Source organism: Trichinella spiralis, assembly GCF_000181795.1.
Source record: "Trichinella spiralis strain ISS 195 chromosome Unknown Scfld6, whole genome shotgun sequence".
NCBI classification, from domain to species: Eukaryota; Metazoa; Nematoda; class Enoplea; order Trichinellida; family Trichinellidae; genus Trichinella; species Trichinella spiralis.
The window spans coordinates 3,230,363-3,251,344 of NW_003526945.1; the positions used below are offsets into that span (position 1 = coordinate 3,230,363).

The following is a 20,982-nucleotide window of genomic DNA, read 5'->3' on the forward strand; positions in this document are numbered from 1 at the left end:
AGGGGATAAAAATTTGCAAGAATATAAATAATTGTCAAAATTACAATAAAAGGTAGAACTGAAAAAAGCTGTGCATTAAACAAAACCCGAAATTCGCAACGTTATTCAACCAATTGCAAAAGAAAAATATCTTTTTTACATGACCGAAGATTTTTGAACGAAAGAACTTTGTGGTGCAGTACCTTGATGGCGATCACTTCCTTCCTTTACCCATGCTTTCTCTACAGTATGAAAAAAACAAAACAAAACAACAACATCACGAAATACAAATTTATACTTCAAAATTAAAAAAAAACAAATCTCACATTTTACCTTTCTTCTCCGCTGTAGGTGCATTCAAATTGTCACCAACAACCCCATAATTATATCGCATTCTTTCATAATCAGGCACCGCATAAACGCCTGTAAATTTGCTTACAATTGTATATCCAAATATGATCGAAATTGGTAGTATTTCCCATTATTACTATTATTACATAACAAAATGCATTCATTCATTCATTTACAAACTATGAAATCTATTACGCACAGATAATGTAAAGGAAAAGTTTCGAAGTAATGAAATTTTTCTTTATACCATTAAAAACTAACAACAACTTACCGGATTGTTCAGATTGAATTTCGTCATCGTAGTCATCTTCATCGTCGAATTTGAGTTTCATTTTTTCGTGATTTACTGAAGGCCCATCGTCGAATGAAGAAGCTTTAGTGAAAGAGCCACCGACCCCGCTGCCCCCGCTATTAATCGGCCTTGTCCAAGGGTAATCTTCGCTGGTGTTGTTTTGCATCATCATCTTTTGGCTTTTCTGCGCAAACGGATCATAAAGTGGATTATCAACGCCACTCCGTTCACTAGCTTGTACACACTGTTGATTATTACTATAACTATAACATAAACAAACAAATAAATAATAAGTACACCAGTTAAAGAAATAAATCGTATTAATACGACCACAATACGACACTGCTTACCGAACACTTGGCAAAGGTGGATCACGTTCGAGCATGTATTTCTTACGATAATGCCCGACCAGTAGAACGAGCAAAAATACAACAAGAATCAAAACTGTCACCACAATAGCAACTGTTGTGCTTAGGCCAGTTGTCGAAGACGAACCGTCGTAAACAAACGGAAGCATGATTCCTGAACATGCAAATTCAATGTAGCAAAGCTGCACAACACCGTGTGGCGGCTTACTGAACACTGCACACCCTTTCTATATCGTACTTACCCGATGGACACGCGGCACCTTTACAACAGCCGATCGAAGGATGACATATTTCATCAGGCTTGCACTGACAAATTTCTTTACAATTTGTTCCATAAGTGTTCGGTTGGCAAACTGAAATGACACAACACAATGCAGCTATACATATAACAACCATGATCAATTCACTTTTGCATACCTGTTTCACATTTGGAACCAATAAAACCTGATGGGCAAACGCAAACACCAGTGATCGGATGGCATCCTTTTGCAAAGGCGCTACATTTGCACGACTTGGCACAATTTGGTCCATATTTTCCAAATGGACAATATTCATCACAAAAGACGCCATGAAGACCGGCTGGACAATGACAATTACCGTTGGTGCCATTGCAAAACGCACCAACAGTACAATTGCACTGATTGACACAACCAACACCCCTGGGAAGAAAAATTTTCAAAAAAAAATACGCTTCTTGTACAATATACCATGTTCCAGCTGGACAAGGTGTTTCGCATCTTGGTCCGGCAAAGCCGGCTCGACAAATGCAAGTACCATCGATCGCATCACACTGACCGCCGTTGAAGCATTCCATACACTGCTGAGCACAACTTCGTCCAAATGTTCCTTCAGGACAGTCTAAATAAATATATACCTTTTTCATTTGAATTTCTCTTTGAAGAAGAGCTTTATTTTAGATTACAAAAAAACAAATTCAAAACCCACACTTTTATATACAGTAAAAATAGAATTCAGGCACAAGTCTACTGCCATTATGCACAATATTGAATACAATGCGTAATGTTGAAAAGAAAAAAAAGAAATGCATCCGCAAATGATATGATCCAGAATGAACAAGTACATAAATCATACCAAAGCGTATTTTTCGTTTTCCAGTTATTAAAGCGGAAAAAAAGGAATAATAATCCATAAATACCTTCACTGCAGTCAGCCCCGGTCTTTCCAGGAAAGCACTGACATTCTCCGGTGACGTGGTGACAGAAACTGAACGCCAAATTGCACCTGCACCGTTCAGAACATTTTCTGCCGTAATATTCGGCCGAACAGGCTTGAGAAAAGAAAATGCAAAATTAAAAATCATTAGCATTATTTTATACAAAGCATACAGGTTTTTTCGTTCATTATATTATAACTAACAGTTGGAAAAGGAGAAGTTCAATAAAAAGTTGATCATCGAGATCAAATTTGCTAAATTGCACAACAAACAATCTTAATCAAACATCATCACCGCATACCGTGTTCACAGTGCACGCCTTGGTAACCAGGAAGGCACAAACACTGACCAGTGTCCGGATGGCAATTCTGACCATCCGAATGGACACAGTTTTGACATTTCATTTCACAGTTCTTTCCATACATCCCAACTGGACAAGCTGAAAAAACAATTATCCACGCGTGACAATGTGATACTTTCTGTAAAGTGATTTGTATAATAATACATCGCTCGCACTGGGCACCCATGTATCCTGGCTGACATATGCAATCGCCGGTCAGTTCATCGCAAGTGCCATGCTCAGAACAGTGACACTGCTTTGAGCAATCTTCGCCGTAAAAGCCATCCTTGCAAGCACTCAAACAATCCAATCCTGAAACAAACAATATAAAAATTTTCATCCGGCAAAATAAATCTAGCATAATACCGTATTTGCCGGCATCGCAAATGCACATTCCAGTGAATGGATTGCACGACACCGGCTGACAGCTACAATTCTGCATACAGGACAAACCATATTTTCCAGGCTAATTTGAAAAAGAATAATAACATACAGATGAAGAGAAATGGACAAGAACAATGAAAATGCAAACATTACAAAATACCAACCTGACAAACTAGCTCGCAATGCTTCCCAACATAACCAGCAGCGCAATGACAAACGCCATCTACTGGTGTGCATCCATTTGGTGGCGTCCCTGCATGATCAAAAAAACTATCCCATCATAATTACAGTTCCAATATTAATAAAACAAATATACGGGTGTTATGTTACGTAATTATACAAATTATAAACCAGGGAAAAGAACAATTCAGTAATGAATAATTCATACTGCATATACTATGAGCAATTTTTGACATACCACATGGACAAGTTTGGTTGCAACGATCTCCGTAACGACCAGCAGGGCAAGGTAGATCACAATCGATACCAGTCCATCCTGAATATTAATTTATTTGAAGAAATATATAATTTTCAAATGAAAAATAAATTTACCAGGCTTGCAGCTACATTCACCAGTTGTTCCAATACAAATTCCATCATTCTGACATGTACAACTTGAAAGCAGAAAAGAAAAGAATCATTAATATACAAATCAATTAAAATCATTTCATTATTTCTACTTCATTAAACAATTGCGTCCAAATTTGCCAGTTTCACAAGGCAATTCGCATCTAAACAAACACAAATATGAGCAACAATTGCCAACAAAAGCAGTTTTGCTAGCTTAGAAGATGCACGAAAAAAAAATGATTTTTACTTGTCACCGTGAAATCCCGGCTGACAAATGCATGCGCCAGTTTTAGCATCGCAGTAAGCGTCGTTCTAGAAAATCAGTTCAGAGAGGTTCTCAATTTCTTACTGTAATTCAATAAATATATACTTTGCATTGGCACAAGTTGCGACAATTTTCTCCATACATGTAAGTTGGGCAAATTTCGTTGCAAGTCAGGCCTGTCCAACCAGCTTTACAGTAGCACTTTCCGGTAACAGGGTGACACCTGAAATAGATAAAGATCCAAAAATTAACAACACTGAAATGAATATATGAAGTAAAATTTAAATATCAACGCTCTGACTAACATTTTTGTATTCTCCATTACACAAGGACACATCGACGAGCAGTTGACGCCATGCCGATCGTGAGGACACACTGGAACAATTGAAAAAGCAATGAAACTGGTGGAAATTGTAATTGAGCAGAAATGTGGGGAAATTTTGTGCAACAAAACGTAAAATAGCGAACCTCGATTTTCGCACTTGTCACCATGAAATCCGTCGTTGCAAATGCACTTGCCATCCGACGGTCGACAATATTTGGCGTTGTCGCAATCGCAGACTTGGGTACAGTTCAAACCAAAGTAGCCAGGCTGACAGGGTTGTTCACATTTGAATCCGCTGAAGCCAATTTGACAATGGCATGTTCCATTGATCGGATCACAGACTGCCTCATTTTGACATTCACAGGTCAACGAGCAATTCGAACCGTACTTTCCAGGAGGACAAGGTTGATCGCACAGTATGCCCTGAAAAAAACCATTATTATGATTATGATTATAATTATTAATAATCATTTGAAAAGGAAAATGAAAATACACTTACAGTCCAACCTGGGGTACATTCACAGATGCCGGTGATGTGATCACACTGACCATTGTTTTTACACTGACATTCCCATTGACAATCTTGACCGTGTCTACCGGCGCACTTTTTTTCACATCTTTTCACAAGAGGAATAAAATGAAAAAATATCACACGAAAATCAAGCTCAAAAGCTTACAGAACGCCTTCAAATCCGGGCAAACATGAACACTTGCCGTTCCTGTGATCGCAGCTGCCGCCATTCAAACCTGAACAACGTTGTCATTGATTTTCAATATACCATACTGTCTGTCATAGGAAAACTTACAATGGCACAATTGAGCACAATTTTCACCATAAGTACCCTGAAAAATTGCAAATGAGAGAGAGAGAGAGAGAGACAATATGGAGAAATAAGCCGAACAGCAAACGCAGCACCGACCTCACTGCAAGCCAAAGTACAATGTCGACCTCTGTAGCCGGTTCGACAAAAGCATTCTCCAGATACAGGATCACATGATGCACCATTTTCACACTGAAAATATCAAATCGATTCGAAGAATATAATTAATTTTACGATTGAATTTTCACAGTTATGAAATAATAATTTTCGAAATTAAGATCAATATTCAATTGAATTTCATTGAAACTGGATCATATATATTTCACTACTTGAATTATGATGATCGAAATTAAAATTTTACTATACTAAAGGGACAATTGAATTGTGGAGAACAAAAGTAATTTATTTATGCTACCCTCTAGGAAAACAAAGAAAGATAGAGAATATCTTCTCGTCCACTACTCATGCACCAGTTGCACCAGTGAAGGTTATTTGTACACAATTAGCAATTTGGGTCAGTATTGACATAAAAATGCCTGTGCAAAGAAGAGAGAAAATATTTTCATATGGGACATTCTTACAAAAGACAAGTTATATGAGCCATGACAAATGTCTTTTGCAAAGTTGAAGAATTATTATTATTATAGATGTGATTGCTAAAAATACCACTGAAAACGAGAAGAGGAAGAAGAAGAAGTTTGACTTTTGGAAACAACAAAATAAAAATCATCCAAACAGCTGCTGAAAGAAAGCTATTTTCAAAATGCAGCACAACATTCCCAATAGGCGCTTTCCAATTGTGATGCTGACGTAGCAGCTCGCTTGACACATTGGCAAGCTTTGCAGAACAACTTTTCAAACAAACTGACGTCTCATCATTTGCAAAGAACGCTCGAAATTATTCATTTATTTATTTATATATATATACTGAATATCAATTATGGAAAAATTCATTATTGAATACAATTCGAAAAGAGAAATATTCCTTTCACATCTTACCTTACAATCCATTTCGCACTGGTCACCATAATGATTATGTGGGCAAGCTGTGTAGAATTAAAAAACGCATTATCTTATTGAAGATGTACAATTTGAGCAAAATTGATCAAACTACTACTTACATTTGTTGCACTGCTTACCACCCCAACCAGGCAAGCATGTGCAACTTTCAGGGCTGGAACAGTGTCCATGACTGCATGGCTGACTGCAAACAGCTGTATCAAAAGTATACAAGTGTTCGTTGAATTTATTCGTAAAAATTTAAAATTATCATTGCAAACTTACGAATGCACGTATCGTTCATTTCAGCATAACCGTCGCAGCATACAGATTGCAACTCCACAGAAATGTAACTCTCATTACGTTGGCTAGTTTTAAAAGCGACCCTGCGTAAAATCTCATTTTGAAAATTGTATACTTATCGACTGAACACACAAGTGGAAGAAAATATGCGTAGAAGAAAAAAAGAGGAAATCAAATCTCACTTGTTCCTTTCGCAGCGGAATCCTTTGTACAAATCCCAGCAAAAATCATGAGTGCGATACATGTACGGTCGTTTGTATTCAACTACACGCCATTTCTCGACCCTGAACAACAACAATACAAAGAACATGACAGTAAAGAATCAGATAGATAGATAGATAGAGAGAGTGATTGAGTGAGAGAAGGAGGATTTGAAATTTTTCATATACATACCCAACCAATTTCGAGCAAACGTTTGGACCGCTTAATGATAAGCTTTCTGTTACAAAAAGGATCAAAAATACAAAACACATCTTCCAAATAGAACCACCAGCATGGACGAACATGATGCGTAACTGCATATGTGCCCTGCCTTAGAGCGCCAGAGGAACAACAAACTGAGCAATGAACAACACTGAATACTACTGACCAGACGACGAGATGCACTTAGGGATGGGAAGAAATGGAACGTCTTTCAAAAACGATCGATTGGTTTATTCATAAAAATGCGAAACCACTGCCAACCAATCCCAAATGATGTAGTTCATCTTATGAATCATCTTCTCTATCGCGCAGACAAGACAAACACGTCACACCTAATGCCAAAAACACGTCCTCTCAAAGAAAGGTCGATGAATCATTCACTCGTTGCCACTGTTACAGCAAGCAAACAAATATCGCTCAAGTACAATACTCTTACAGTACTGACATTTCATCGATTTATTCTTCTTGCACACCCCCGTGGAAATTCCACTAGATCGACCGGTTCAATTATTCCAATGCTATTCTCCATTCCAGCATTATCGCTTTATCGTTGATTAATCAACATTAGCATATTTTACAATGACAAATTTCACGCTGAGTAAATTTGAAAATTTCCACTATCATGCGTACAGTAACAGCTGAATCTGCCATTACAAATGGAATCTTTGCAACGTTGAATTGCTGTAAATTTTTCCATTTTGCTGCAGATAAATATATTTTTTCCAACACCCACCCCCCACCCACTCAACGCGCAACTATTTCTTCAACCAATACTGTCCAACAAAGGTCACCCATATCCCGTGATTTTTACAAAAGAAGTTGCATATTTTGCACAAAAATGCACAGCAAACTTTGAAATATTTTGCAAACTTTCAAAAAATATCTTTAAAATGCACTTGTTGAAATTTACGAAGTTGAACAAGCTTCCTTTATTCTACTGAAGAAACATTTCAACACGCAACGCCCTGCTGTATAATTTATCATTCAAATATGGCATTTGTGTTGCAAATCACGAGAAAGCACAAATGAGAATGTGCAAAAGTGTTTCTTCTCACAGCGTTGCTTTCATTCAATATTTGCAAACATTCTTTTCAAGCATTCGCGTCTGTTTCAGTTGCAGTTGACAATTTTGGATCTATGTTCTTTCATCAGATAATAATAATATTATTATTAATAATTGATGTAATTTCGAAGAGTTATGTTTCTGAACTTCAAACTGTATTTTGATAAAGCAGATGTTTTCACTTTTCATTACTTTTAGTTACTAAAACAATAAATAGCAAGAATAACAAGTGATAAGGAAAAAAGGTTACGCTTTGCTAATGTTTAGTGATAATAATCACTTTTGTTTGCTTTTCATGTGAAACAACTCACAGATGGAACAATGACAAATATTTTCATTTGAATAATATTTGCCTAGAAGACTCTGACAAAGAGTAAGAGATATTCTATTGTATTTGATTTTTTTTATTAGTAAAAGACGTCACATTTTATGACCATTGTTAATCAGCGATTTAATTGACTTGCTACAAATATAATCAAATATTACTTCAATAGTAACTTATGTAACAAATCAACTATTCAATACTTTAAAATGGAAATAAATAAATAATAATTCTTTCAAATTTGCATTTATTTCTTAGAAGATTGCAAATAGCATAGAACACTTGAAAAACAGTGGACGTCATTTCATCATCGACATCATGAAACAATATATGTGTATTAGCTAGTTTATTTGGAATATTTGGAAATGTTAATCTTATTCTTACTGTTTTATTTTTGTTTAATAAATTATTTTTGAATATTTTATATATTTTAGTTTTAAAAATGTGTTTCAATGAAATTGAAATATGAAAACTTTTAGCCACACTGAAGTAATGCAATGATTAATGGAAAAGCAGCATGTGATGTGACAGATGCAACTCAGTCATTTGAAGATTAATCTTTTTTTATACTGCAATCTCAGTCAATTTTTTCCCCTTTGAAATTATTTTACAAAACAGATAATTTTTCATAAAATTTATCATATCATGAATATCGTGTAATAAAAATATGAACTTCATTAGAGAATGAAAAGAAGTGCTTATAATATCTTCAAATTTAAGCAAGTTTTAACTTCAAGGAAATCAACCAACAAAATTCTTCCACCGGTTCGAAACAACTCGCACTCTGAACATCAATTTTGTACTTTTATTATTTGTTTGGCACATATTCTATAATTCCAACAAAAATCAGTACAATCGTCGTCCAGTACATAGATAAAAGTCTTATCGTAGAATTCATCAAAAATCAAACTTGTTTGTTAATCTATAATTCAAAATTTTAACTTTTCTATTATAAAGTACTTTCGATCATTTTTAAACATCTGAAACGTCCAACTATGAAACAAATGCGCAACGTAAATGCCATCATCATTTTATTAAATTGCATTTGTTGCTTCTAGTAAAATTTTCCCTTTGGCTTCCTGCCTCCATTGTTCAACTATTGCATTTTTGTATGGGAATTTTAATGTATTTTTGTTATTTCAAATTGTTAAAAAATTCATGAATCTTTAAAAATTGTTTTAATAAAAAGGAACAATTTATTATATTACTTTTGTAATATTATCGGAAATGTAGTAAAATATTGCATGATAAAGCAATGACAGCAATGACGACTTTTGATCAACATAAATCAAAAGCTGCATTAACAATGTCCCGTAAGACTAATACATTTTTTTAAATAATAGTAAAAAATTTTGATATGTCATTTTTTCAGTTTTATATTTTCAATATTACACGTTCAACAACAAACAGTTTCTATCAAAATTCACTGGAGTCATTTTTTACTTTATAATTTGAGTTAAAATTAAAAAAAATAATTTTTATTTTTTTAATATCATTTAAAATGACCAAATTTCATATTTTAGCTTTAAAGAGAGTTTTTTGTTTTCATTCATATACAGTATAATACGTTTTCCAAAAATAATTAATCCTTGATTATCACTAAGTGCACTTTCATTTACCTTTTTCCGGTCAGTGTCGGTAATGTCCGTTTTCAGTTTTGCTATCAGTATGTGCCAAGTGGCCTTCGTCAGTTTGCATTGTGTTGTTTCATGTTTTTGTTTCGACATTGAACTGGGGCAAATAATTGTACTGTTTGAAAAAGAAATAGAATTTTTTATGTTTTGTGTGTTAAAATCATGAAATTTTTTTGTCGGCGGGGTCTTTTTGCGTCAGCGTTAAACAGTTTGAATTTATTTAAAAATTAAATATGTTTTCTGTACTACATTTTTTAATTTGTCTAGACTATTTTAATCCCTTCAGTAATTTTTTAATTTAGTTTTACTAACGATGGCAGATTCAATTGACAGTAGCGATGGAAGTGAAGACTACGATGCTTACAACGCAGAAACTTTTAATGTTGATATTCCAGGTGATGTTTTTTTGAAGTGGTGAGTCTTGTAAAAATTAATTTATTTTAGAAGAAGAATGGGAATTTGGAGGTAGCGATGAAGAATTGAATTTGCCTCCAGTCGAAAATGAGCTGCATGAAGTAATATCAAATGAGTCCAACCATTCTGCTTCAGTTCCGGTTAATAAAGATGCAGCTCAACGTACATTGCGTGATGAGAACATTAATGTATGCATTTTTATTGAATATTATTTTTTAGCATTATCATTTAACGATTATGTTGCATTCATTTATAGTTATCTATCGTTGAATCAATCGAACACTTAGTTGATGAAGATGATGATCGTAGAGAATTTAATAAAACATCTATTCCGCCCGTAAGTTATAGAATTAATGCATCGTATAAGTTTGATGTTAATATATATATATATATATATTAAGTTGTTTGATGTTAAATAATGATCTTTCATTTTTTAATGGAATTACCTTTTAGACTTACTCGTCAGGAGAAAGATCATTTATCGCTTCCGTCGGTGGGTCACAGTTTCGCGACTTACCGAAGTCATCTTCATTCTGGGAGGGAAATTCGCCTTTTGCTATGCACTGTAAAAATTTCAGCACTATTTTTATTCATATTTTTGAAGTGATTTTTTTAAGCTCAAAGATATTTGAAACCCGAATTAGGGTTTTCTAGTGATTTGCCAGCAGGACAAGAAGCCAATCTGTTGAAAGGCGTGAAAACACTTGCACAGGTGGAACAAGAGCTCTTATCGCCGAATGTCTTCGATATTCAGAAAAAAGATGAAATGCCAGATATGTTTTTGCATCCGAACTCTGCCTTTGGCATTCATCATGAAAACAATATGAACGCACTCACGGAAAATCAGCGGCCACCTTTCAACAACGAGCAAGACATAAAGCAGTATCGAGGAAGTTCTATTCAAAAGCTGCCTTCGTACACACATGCGCGAAACGCGCCCTTTGGTCCTGAAGCGTTATCTCGTTGGCAAATGAATTCTCGTAAGTGTAAATCCATTTTATAGCATTATATTTAACGAAGTTTAATGTAATTTATAAATAGATTGCTGTTCTTTTTCTTCATATACTAATTATATTTTAAGTTATAAAAACTATTGTGAAATTTAGTGCATGTACATTATGTATATTGCGTTTTTTTTGAAATTACTAGTATATATCAGATTAATATTATATTTTTTGTTTATATTTATTTTTTAGCATCAATTGTTTCATACTTATTCACAAATTTACTTTTCAAATTCAGTAAGGTGAAATTAAGGGTTACTGTAAAAATTTAAAGTATAAAAAGTGCATGTTTTAGATGTAAAATTGTCATAGAATTTGATTGTAATTTTCTTTTTCTAATAGCATTAGTTGGAAAAGTTGACTTTGTAATAGTTGTATAATTTTTAAATTATTTATTTCTTCTGTAATATAGGTGTAATTTACAAAAAAATGAATTGTGGTTTTTGTTATGTTTATTCCAAAGTATTTATTTGATCTGAAGATGAATGAATATTATTATATGAATTTTTATGAGTACTTGTTATTGTTAGTTTTATTTATTTAAATTAATTTAGTCATGTTTGGTCGTGCTATGCCACCGCTCCATCGACCAGGATATGCGCCAGTAAATCGTCCAATGATGCAGCAGCCTTTTATGCCACCGTAAGTAGTTTTTGTATTCTGTGAAAGGTATTTGTAACATTATAATTACTATATGCAGTTTTATAGATTAGATTGCTAATTATCGATTTTGATTAACCTGTTTTAACTCAAAAAAACACTTCATATTTAGGCACTATATGCCGCCATTCCGTGGTATGCCACCGTTTGTACACCATCCAGTAATGAGAATGCCCAACAGCCGACCTTTCTGGCCCGGTATGGATTCTCCTGCCCGGTGTTTGCCAAATGTGCGTCGTGCACAAAGGAATGATCGCGATTTGATCATGATGACTCGAACGGAACAGTGTCTAGTTCACAATATTTTAAAATCGAGCATTGAATTTAAAAATCCGGAAGATGAAGATTATTATTATTTGGTATGTTGAAATTGAATTATGTTGTATAATTAAAGCTTCAGGTTGAACTGCCATTTATTTATTTAATTATTTCCATTCAGAACTACTGTAAGAAGAAAGGCTGCAACGCAACCGAATCATCGCAGTTCGAGGAGGGTTCAGGCTCAAATCGAAAAGATTACTCACCACGTACATTTTTTGATTTAATACTTTTTTGATTGCATGTAATTTTAATTTTTGTGCGTTTCAGCTGATTTTGAAGGAGTACTGGGCAAACTGCGCATGCAACCAATTAGTGCAGCTGCACCTCGTCTTATGTTTAACGTTTCTTCGGCATTGAATATGAAAGATGGCATGCTTTGTGACGATTCATTTAAAGGCACATTGAAGAATTCGTTGCGCAACTTGCTGCTTTACATTGAAAATTTAATTATACTTTTCAAACAAGCTACCGAAGTGCTCATGTAAGATTCGATTCACATTTGGAAACGTTTTGAATATATATACGTATGTATATTTTTGTTTTACTTCTTTATAGTCCAGAAGAACGAGAAAAGGCAATGGAAATTTTGAAGGAGAACATGTCAGATTGTCAAGTTTTGGTGCCATTGCTCATGATAAGCAAGGGTCAACGATTGTTCAATTCCTATTTGAAAATATATGCAGTAAATACGTGAAACTGCTTATTTAAGTTAGATATTTTAAAAATTGTTTCATTTTTTAAGAATAACTTTTTGGAATTGGTAGATTATTTCCACAGTATGCACCAATCTTTATTGTTTAAACACAATTTTGATGAAAAGGTAATTTTTTGTATTATCATTTTTTTTGTTTTTTCTGTTCTTTCATCTGTGCACTTTGAAAATGAAATTCAATTTAACTTATTGAATTAATATTTGAGGAATTTACGGCTATGTTGGTTACCATTCGTAATTGTGCAAATGGAACGAAAGTGGATGCGTCGGATGAAGATCGTATTTTTGAGATGTTCAAGTACTTTTACAACATGCAACCGTTCAACAGCTGGCAGAAGAATCGATTTTACTATTTTATTTTTATTCACCTGCTGCTGTATATTCCGAAATTAGCTAACCTTGATGCGCAGAAGTTAGTTGCTGTGATTGATAAGCAGGATTGCTTTTATTTTTAATTTGCTTTGCTTTTCAGATGTCGTATTTTTTTGATATTTTGTCAAAACGTGCTTTCGGCCCGTTGTCCTTTGACCAAGGAAGATTTTGCAGCTTTGGGTTTTCAGAGCGTTGAAAGCATTTTGACACCGGCGATGGATTTTATGGCAAAACGGCTGAATTGATTGAATTTTGATTAATGAAGCAGAAGAGAGAGAGAAACCTGAAGAGATTTGTGTTTTTCTTTTTTTATTATAAGTGGCATATATATATTGTTGCACTGTAGCATTTTTAGTCACAACACGGATTACTTATTTAACATTATCCATGACATGCTGTTTTCTTCTTATTGTTCTTATTTCTCAATAAAGTATTTTACCATGTATGTATGATCATATTATTGGTTGTTGTTGTTGTTGTTACAAATACATATAGAAATTGATTTATTTATTTTCAAGTATTATTTTTGCTTGTAATAGCAGTGTTATTATCTTGTTTTACATTTCGGCAACAACAAAGAAATGGAATATTTTCTTTTACGAGCTGTATGCTGAGTTGGTATGGATGAATATGATCAATTTGGTTGATTTATGAGCAGTTGGAAAATCGTCAACGCCGGATGTGTGCAACAAAGAAATAAATTTTCAAAGTTCTGCCAAGCAGGTAGGTAGGTGTTGTTGCTTTCTTTTTTTCTCTTTGTCAACGCCGTCTATCAAAAAGCATTGTTGCAGTGTTTTTCATTTGGCAGATTTTTTTGAAAATTATCCATTAGCTTGCACTGATTTACTGTTTGTTGTTATGCGAAAAATTTCACACTGCATTTACTACCATCGTCGTTAACTGTTTGATTAATATTGTTGAATAGGGGTTGTGGTTGGGGTTGTTCAGATAATTAATTTCAATCAATTATTAATAATTTAAAATGAAAATAATTATTTATAAATATCCCTCTATGAAGAATAGCAACAGAAGAAAAGAAAAGTAAAAGCCACTTGTTACTGAATCATAGAGCACTTGTTAATCGAATAAGACACGTGTAATGTAAAATTCCGAACAGTTGCTTTTTCAAAATTATTCAAATATTGACAAGTTTTATTTTTAAAAATTATGACAGTTTGGAAAAATTTGTTGAAAAAAAAAGAAATGGATTAATAAAATATTTTTGAAAAGTTGATATTTGAAAAAAAGAAAAATTTGTCAGAATGAAAACCAATAAGAGCAAGAAGCATTGTTATTATAGGTGTTGTTTCTTGCCGAATAATGCCAGTTGTGCATCTTCCATTTGACAGGGTGGTGGTGGTGGTGGGCGGTGGGTGGTGGCGCTTGTGCTTCTTGGTCGTTCAACTTGCACCGCTTTGTTGCTGTGGCTTCTTTATTCAACGTTCGGCTTTGGCCAATTCTTCAACATTACACACGCCTGTCCATTCGTCAGTTGCACCTACCAGTTGTTGTGCTAGCTGCTACCCCCACCCCATCCCCATCTTACCTCCCACACCCCTCGGCTGGCAAGGACAGTTGCCAGACTCTCTGTTGGGCCATTTTAAGCTCGCAGCTGCCGTCAAAGACGAACAATGGAAGCCGCTTTGGCAGGCTTACATCCAAGTCGCCTGGCACGTTGGCAAATTGACAACAGCCGATCCTTTCCAATTTCCAAATCAACAATTCACAAGCAAAACCGATCAGTCAGTCGCTTTGGCGGTTGCTTGGTGTGAAAAGAGATTCAAAAGACAAAGTTATGGAATGGCATTGTTGATTTTGTGAATGCGATGCTTACAATTAGCAGACAACAAACCCCACATTGCCACGGACTGTCATCTCATGGAATTCGTCTATCCTCTTACATTCATGAAGGTAAGATGAAAAACAAAATATTTTCCTTGTCTTATTTCAATTTTATTCTCCAGATTATTTAATTTTGCTTATTATTTACACTGTTGCATTTCAAATACATAAGCAAGTGTAGTAGTGGTAGTTGTTGGTTTTTTTAAAATACCTTCCGTCAATTGACATCATTCACACACAATATTGCTGCTTTATTTCTTCATATGGCTATTTAAATATTCCAAAAGAGGTCATTCTGTGATATCAACGAAATTTTGAGCAGAAATCCAATTTACAACGAAATATTTATTTAATTTAAATTTCAACCTAATTCTCATTTTATAAAGTTATTTCAAACTGAGAATGTAAAAAAAAAGCATACGTTAGTCGTCTGTTGCTTCTCACCGAGGTTTATATTTGGAAAAAATCTTTTACTTGGCTAAGTGGTTTTATTATTTCATTGTATATTCAAATTTTCTATAATAATAACTCATAACTTTGCTTATTATGATAATGAAAAATTAATCCGTATGCAGAAAAGTTTTTTTTCTAAATACATAAATTTTAAATCATTACAGAATTTTACGTAGATTGTTTTTTTCTCAAAGCTGGCCATAAAAAATTTTCTATTTCAAACATACACAAAGTATATGATGAAAAATCTAGAACTATAAATTTTATTTTAAATAATTAAAGGTCATTCAGGCACATTTGAGATGTGTCATTTTAAAATACTTGAATATAGAATATTGTACTGTAAAACGGAGGATATTTTCATCCAATGACAAAAATGTTGTCTTAGTTTGTTTATATCATCTGTCGGAGGAGCGAAAAATTGGTGTTTAAGTAAAATTTGCTTTCTCAAATAGAAAATGGGAAAAGTGTATAATAAGTGAGAGAAAAAAAAAACCAATGGTGAAAAGTTGAAAAACGAAAATGAAGAAAATGGTTAATACTTTTGATAATTGTGTTTGATTTTCGATTGATGAGAGGTTGAGTTGGGCTTCCATACTGAGAAGCCTAATAATAATAATTATTATTATAATAATTATTATTTGAGAATTTCTTTTGTTGAACAGAGTGAATGTTATATCTGGAAGGTGAGCTGAATTTCAATTTTCTTCTGAAATGGAATATGACGAAATGAATTGAACGGGGGTAAATTTTTGCAATATGCACGAAATATTTCTTACTTCTTTAAAACCAGCGCGAAAGTGAAGAAATATTCCATTCCAGACATGTGCACATTATTAACATGCGAATAGGAAATGCTGCCAATTGTCGTGGAACACCCGCAGGACTAGGAAGGCATGCATGGTGTAATTAACCTCCAGGCACGCACACCAGAGACAAATTATGATTTCAAGATGTTTCGATTATTGCAAGTTTGATGTAAAAGATGGTTCTGGCTTTGCTGATGCTTTCTTTTCTCCTTCAGTACCGACATTTATTTTTCTTTTTTCTATCTTGCTCTGCTTGCTTCACCTCTACCCACAGCATTCTGGCGTTTTGTTGAAACTCTCTTTTACATATATCTGTTTGATTACAAAACTATCTGACATCTGATTATTGAACCGTCATGCCATTTTATATTATCTCATACATGTGGCAACATCACCTTTTGCAATCAACCCTTTGCAATTATTCTTATCTGATATCTGATGTCTGTTGATGATGATGATGATGATGATGATGATGCGTGTTCAGATTTTGTCATTTTTCTAAAAGTGATCTGTTGTCAATTTCTTAAAACTCATTTTCCCCGACGTCATTACACACAGCTTAGTCGATCAGGATAAATTTCCACATTTAATTGAAATTTCAAAAAATTTCATCTCATATCTTTTGAAAGTTTTTTTCCATTGCATAAATATGAAATATTCACTTGAACATTTTTGCAATAGTTCATCATTGCAACGGTAATATAAGTTTTACTCATTGAGGGATTAGCGTGTTTCAAAGCAATGTTTTAAGCAATGGACATTCTTGCATCTAAAAATTTATTACATTTACACACACACACACACACACACGCATGTATTAAATAATGTAATTTATAATATCAGTGTAGATTCTGAAGTTCATGGCTCTTTTGTGAGAAAAAAAAGGCATTTTCAATATATTTCACAGAAGTTGTTTTTAAAGATGTTTTTCAACGTAATAAGTATTGATTTTATTATTAAATGGTTTTTTAATTGGTTCATGTTCTTCAATTGGTCATTTATATATTTATTCTTGTGATTTATCAACGTCTGCTTTAATATCATTCAGCTTCATCTTGTACAGATAAAAAAGATCAAATTTTTCAAATCCACCGACGTGTTTCCAGGTTTGACCATTGCTTTTTGACACTTTTTGAGCAGCAGAGAAATTGAAATTGTAATAACAATTTAGCGAAACAGTATTGCAACGGCACGGAGCACAGGATGATTGTTTTCAAAACTTATGGGACGGTGATGATTGAGCTTTTTTTTAATTTTCGAGGAACTTTTGTTTTGTTCATTGATTGAATTTCAACGCATCAATCGCTGCATTTAATCGATTATTTCCATCATTGTCAATAAATGAATAAGCTAATTTGTAATTTTCTGAGATTACGAACAGTATTTTTTGTTTCTTTTCTTTCTGTTGTGGTTTATTTTTGCAATATTTTCTTACAAACCGTTTCAACAATACAAACAGTGGTACATAATAATTCTTGGTAATTCTTGATTCTATTAGCCAACGTGAGCAAAGTTGCTTGCATTAGCTGTGCAAAGTAAGATACAAGCCGGTATTGCCGTTCTTCAGCGTCCAGTTTCAGTGAATAACAGAACAAGAATGAAGATACTGAGCAAACGTTAAGCAATTATGTAAATAAGTAATTAATGTCTAATCGTTGAACAACTAGCCAAAGCGTTTATGCATAAACTGATTGTCAGCAATTGCAGTAAATAAACACGAATTCTTCATTCGAGAATACAATTGTAGTTAGCAGTAGATGTGAAGATGTTTCGTCGTTTCTTAAAAAAGAAACAGTTCTGTCGAATAGATTTCAATTAGTCAAGATTCGATGCTATGCTATATGCATATATATATATAGTTTTGCTGTAAATCAGTTTTGAGCATGCTTTGACGAATGAAGCAAGCAAGCGAAGTGGATTTTCAAGCATTGTTGTCAAATAGCAATCGTGTAGTAGTAATGTTTCATTAATATTTTTTCTCTGTCAAAATTAAAAAAAGGATTTTTGCTTTTTTTTGCTTCTTCTCCATAACAGTTTGCAAAAGTAGGTTTCCAATAATTGCAAGAAATCTGGAGAGCATTGAAATCAAAATAAAGTGATACTATGTTGAGTTTTAAGCATCGAACGAGAGCAATAAACTGAAAAGACTTGTTTATTTTGAACGATTGCATACAACAAGTATGAACGTCCAAGTCGCTCATTTGGAAGCTATTAAGCTTTTTGAAACGATAATTATTTCCAATTTGAATTTTCCTTTCAGTAAAGAGGGAGAGAAGGAAAGAAAATAGAATAGCTCAATCTCAGGGAATGTTTTGTTTACTGAAATTAGCAGCACTAGAGCATTCACTTCAGTATGCAAATTATCTACTACACGAGAGATGTCGTTAGCAATGGAGCGTGGTGGAGATGTGAAATTTATTGAGCAAACAGTTATTTCAAAATTAATTTTTTCCAAAATTTCACCCGACTGCATTGCAATTTTATTCCAAAGTATGTTGTTGTCAACTTTAAAATTTTTATCTTCAATCAGCGCTTTTCAATTATTTCAAGTTCAAAAGTTGTTTGATGTTTTAAAATTTCATTTTCCAAAGGTTCTTACATCGTAAATTTGTGCTTATTCGATTATTAGAGCGATGTGAAATTCCCTTCTTTTCTTTTTTGAAAAATAAATTCTCTCTTTCTCTCTCTCTCTCTCTCTCTCTTTCTCTCTTCCCATTTGATGATGCTTAACTGGTTGGTTTTATTTCTTTTTTGTATTCTATTTGGCTTACAAATCGTCCACGCATTTTAGCTTCTAGGCCGTTTCCAAATCAGTCGATCCTTTGGTGTCGATTCATTTTTCTGATCGATTGGACTTTACAAACCAATTTATCTGCTATGCACATGGAAAAATTGAGCTTTTCAACCATAGAAGTGACGTGCAAAATTTTTAAATGTACACTTGCAAAATGCAAGTTTGAATTTCTCTTGCAAAACTCCACTTTGAAATGTTGTTTACGTGTGTGAGAGACAAAAAATACAAGGAGAGAATTATTCCCTTTGACGTAATTTTGCAAGATCTGTCTAAGATGTGCATGCAATTTTGGATATTTGATTTTGGATAAATTTTCAAAATTCATTTAATACGGTCATTCTGTCTCGTAAAGTATGATTTATGAACACTTGAATTCAGTTCCTCTCTCTCTCTTTCTTTCTCTCTGTTTGCGATATCAATATTTTGTATTGCCCTTTTTTCTACTCAGAATAATTGAAAATTTTGTTGAAGCACATTAATGAATACATATGTGGTACATTCTGTAGTAATTGTGTCAACTGGAACTGCTTTTGTGTATAATAATTTAAATTTACCAAAATTGCATTCATAATTGTTTTGTTTTTTATTTATTTTAATGTAAATCAATTGAACATTTTTCATCTTGAATTGCAATTGTACCTCATATTGAAATACTGTTGTCAATTGGTCGAATATTCTTATCTTATTTGGAGATGAAATGCAATTCTAAAAGCAGATAAGTAAGCATTATTCGAGGAGTATATTTTTGCAGTGCATGCGTTGGTTTACAGTGGCTTCGACTTCTCGGCTAAGGAAGGAAAGCCATACTGTGCACATTTCCATCAAGCTCACGTGGATATTAGCTTCTGTGTACAGTTGTAGGAGAATAAATAAATCATATGGTCATCTTCTCAACAGTTATCAAAATTAATACTGCTGCCACTGATTATGATCTGATCAAAAGTGACGCTTTGCCAAGAAGTTTGCTGTGAAATTGAATCCGACGTTATTAATTGTCGTTGCAATTTTGCGTCAACAAACAGGTTTGTTTGTTTGTTTGCTTGTTTGCTTAAATTTTCATCATTCAAAATATCTCTGCTTTGTTTTTGAATTGGAAAAATTTGTTCGACAGTTACAAATGCTCGTAAGTTATTTTTTGTAAAATAATATGCAGAAGATGAACTTTTGGTTGAGAGGTTCTGAAAAATATAATAATAGCTGAGGTGAAGAGCTTAATCAAAAGAAAAACATGAAAAAAGCCAAACAACGATTGAAATTGCATGTATGGTTGATAATTGAGCCAGCATGTCAGAGGCGTCAAATCAACTATGCCCATGGCAACAGTCGATCATTCAGCTTTAATCACATTCTGCATTGCAAAGTGATGCCGAACGAAACGTCAGAATTAATCACTTCTTCTCAGACAGCAACTTCACCACAAGTGCTCACGTTTTCTCTGTTTTTTTCTTCTCTCTGCAAAGCTATCTATAGAACACTATCGAAAATCGCACTTGTAAAAGATAAAAGGCGATAAAACACAAATCAAACCACATGAAGCATTGTAAATTATATATTATATGCAAAAACATTTTTCATCTATTACAATATTCATTTTGTGGTGATTCATCCAGTTATGTGAATCTGAACAATGAATGAAGTTGGAAAGAATTTTCGAAAAATATTTTTATCATATTACTTTAAAATTCAAATTTCATTGATCTACCCAGTTTTCATTTGTTGTCGTCGAAGCGAGCAAGAAAGCGAAATTGCCAGCTGGTTTACTGATGATGACGACAATACAAATGATAATTCAACTATTCAGAGGTTTTTGTTGAAGATAACACGCATTAGAAGCAGTGGTGAAAATTCTTTTATCTGTTCTAAGTTTGGATTAGATTTGCAACAACACATGATTAAGCGTGATTTAAAGCGGCGTTCAGGCGGAAATTGTTTTAGGCAAAATTATCTAGTTTACTCCGACGGGGGAAGGGAGGAGAGGGAACAGGGGA

The 20,982-nt window shown here is 33.7% G+C and overlaps 6 protein-coding genes across 6 annotated transcripts; 5 read left to right on the forward strand and 1 right to left on the reverse strand.

The window, feature by feature from the left end:
• Positions 1–135: 135 nt before the first annotated feature.
• Tsp_10783 (conserved hypothetical protein) lies at positions 136–6,692 on the reverse strand. The gene is made up of 25 exons (XM_003373766.1): positions 6,565–6,692; positions 6,354–6,455; positions 6,150–6,254; positions 6,009–6,073; positions 5,606–5,760; positions 4,969–5,061; positions 4,796–4,891; positions 4,548–4,652; positions 4,192–4,471; positions 4,029–4,098; positions 3,829–3,946; positions 3,706–3,770; positions 3,441–3,502; positions 3,307–3,384; positions 3,053–3,141; positions 2,871–2,970; positions 2,466–2,816; positions 2,147–2,278; positions 1,680–1,848; positions 1,408–1,649; positions 1,233–1,343; positions 973–1,144; positions 602–885; positions 313–402; positions 136–221 (listed from the first exon to the last, which is right to left on the reverse strand). The coding sequence occupies exons 1-25, from the start codon at positions 6,690–6,692 to the stop codon at positions 136–138; spliced, it is 3,348 nt and encodes a 1,115-aa protein (XP_003373814.1).
• Positions 6,693–6,836: 144 nt separating this feature from the next.
• On the forward strand, positions 6,837–7,148 carry Tsp_10782 (hypothetical protein). Its single transcript, XM_003373767.1, has one exon. It carries the CDS (start codon positions 6,837–6,839, stop codon positions 7,146–7,148), a length of 312 nt encoding a protein of 103 aa, XP_003373815.1.
• Positions 7,149–9,234: 2,086 nt separating this feature from the next.
• Positions 9,235–13,341, forward strand: Tsp_10781 (hypothetical protein). The gene is made up of 14 exons (XM_003373768.1): positions 9,235–9,292; positions 9,916–10,008; positions 10,058–10,215; positions 10,284–10,364; positions 10,481–10,520; positions 10,645–11,007; positions 11,586–11,673; positions 11,804–12,050; positions 12,131–12,218; positions 12,280–12,493; positions 12,568–12,694; positions 12,755–12,832; positions 12,931–13,136; positions 13,197–13,341. The coding sequence occupies exons 1-14, from the start codon at positions 9,235–9,237 to the stop codon at positions 13,339–13,341; spliced, it is 1,986 nt and encodes a 661-aa protein (XP_003373816.1).
• A 1,075-nt stretch (positions 13,342–14,416) lies between these two features.
• On the forward strand, positions 14,417–14,917 carry Tsp_10780 (hypothetical protein). The gene has a single exon (XM_003373769.1). It carries the CDS (start codon positions 14,417–14,419, stop codon positions 14,915–14,917), a length of 501 nt encoding a protein of 166 aa, XP_003373817.1.
• Positions 14,918–16,304, forward strand: Tsp_10779 (hypothetical protein). The gene is made up of 3 exons (XM_003373770.1): positions 14,918–15,007; positions 15,674–15,778; positions 16,185–16,304. Exons 1-3 carry the CDS (start codon positions 14,918–14,920, stop codon positions 16,302–16,304), a joined length of 315 nt encoding a protein of 104 aa, XP_003373818.1.
• A 3,568-nt stretch (positions 16,305–19,872) lies between these two features.
• Positions 19,873–20,507, forward strand: Tsp_10778 (hypothetical protein). Its single transcript, XM_003373771.1, has 2 exons — positions 19,873–19,954; positions 20,203–20,507. The coding sequence occupies exons 1-2, from the start codon at positions 19,873–19,875 to the stop codon at positions 20,505–20,507; spliced, it is 387 nt and encodes a 128-aa protein (XP_003373819.1).
• The last annotated feature ends 475 nt before the right edge of the window (positions 20,508–20,982 follow it).

Excerpts from the sequence above, each read along its gene's own strand:
- Tsp_10783 (XM_003373766.1), bottom strand. The coding sequence starts at position 6,692 with ATGCAGTTACGCATCATGTTCGTCCATGCTGGTGGTTCTATTTGGAAG. Across the intron at positions 2,817-2,870 it reads TTGCGATGCCGGCAAATACG|GATTGGATTGTTTGAGTGCT; the intron begins GTATTATGCTAG and ends TGTTTGTTTCAG. Across the intron at positions 1,145-1,232 it reads AGGTGCCGCGTGTCCATCGG|GAATCATGCTTCCGTTTGTT; the intron begins GTAAGTACGATA and ends TTGCATGTTCAG.
- Tsp_10782 (XM_003373767.1), top strand. The coding sequence starts at position 6,837 with ATGCGAAACCACTGCCAACCAATCCCAAATGATGTAGTTCATCTTATG.
- Tsp_10781 (XM_003373768.1), top strand. The coding sequence starts at position 9,235 with ATGACAGCAATGACGACTTTTGATCAACATAAATCAAAAGCTGCATTA. Across the intron at positions 10,365-10,480 it reads ATAAAACATCTATTCCGCCC|ACTTACTCGTCAGGAGAAAG; the intron begins GTAAGTTATAGA and ends ATTACCTTTTAG. Across the intron at positions 12,494-12,567 it reads CAAGCTACCGAAGTGCTCAT|TCCAGAAGAACGAGAAAAGG; the intron begins GTAAGATTCGAT and ends ACTTCTTTATAG.
- Tsp_10780 (XM_003373769.1), top strand. The coding sequence starts at position 14,417 with ATGCCAGTTGTGCATCTTCCATTTGACAGGGTGGTGGTGGTGGTGGGC.
- Tsp_10779 (XM_003373770.1), top strand. The coding sequence starts at position 14,918 with ATGCGATGCTTACAATTAGCAGACAACAAACCCCACATTGCCACGGAC. Across the intron at positions 15,008-15,673 it reads ATCCTCTTACATTCATGAAG|GTCATTCAGGCACATTTGAG; the intron begins GTAAGATGAAAA and ends AAATAATTAAAG. Across the intron at positions 15,779-16,184 it reads ATGACAAAAATGTTGTCTTA|CGCGAAAGTGAAGAAATATT; the intron begins GTTTGTTTATAT and ends CTTTAAAACCAG.
- Tsp_10778 (XM_003373771.1), top strand. The coding sequence starts at position 19,873 with ATGGTCATCTTCTCAACAGTTATCAAAATTAATACTGCTGCCACTGAT. Across the intron at positions 19,955-20,202 it reads AAGTGACGCTTTGCCAAGAA|AGCTTAATCAAAAGAAAAAC; the intron begins GTTTGCTGTGAA and ends GCTGAGGTGAAG.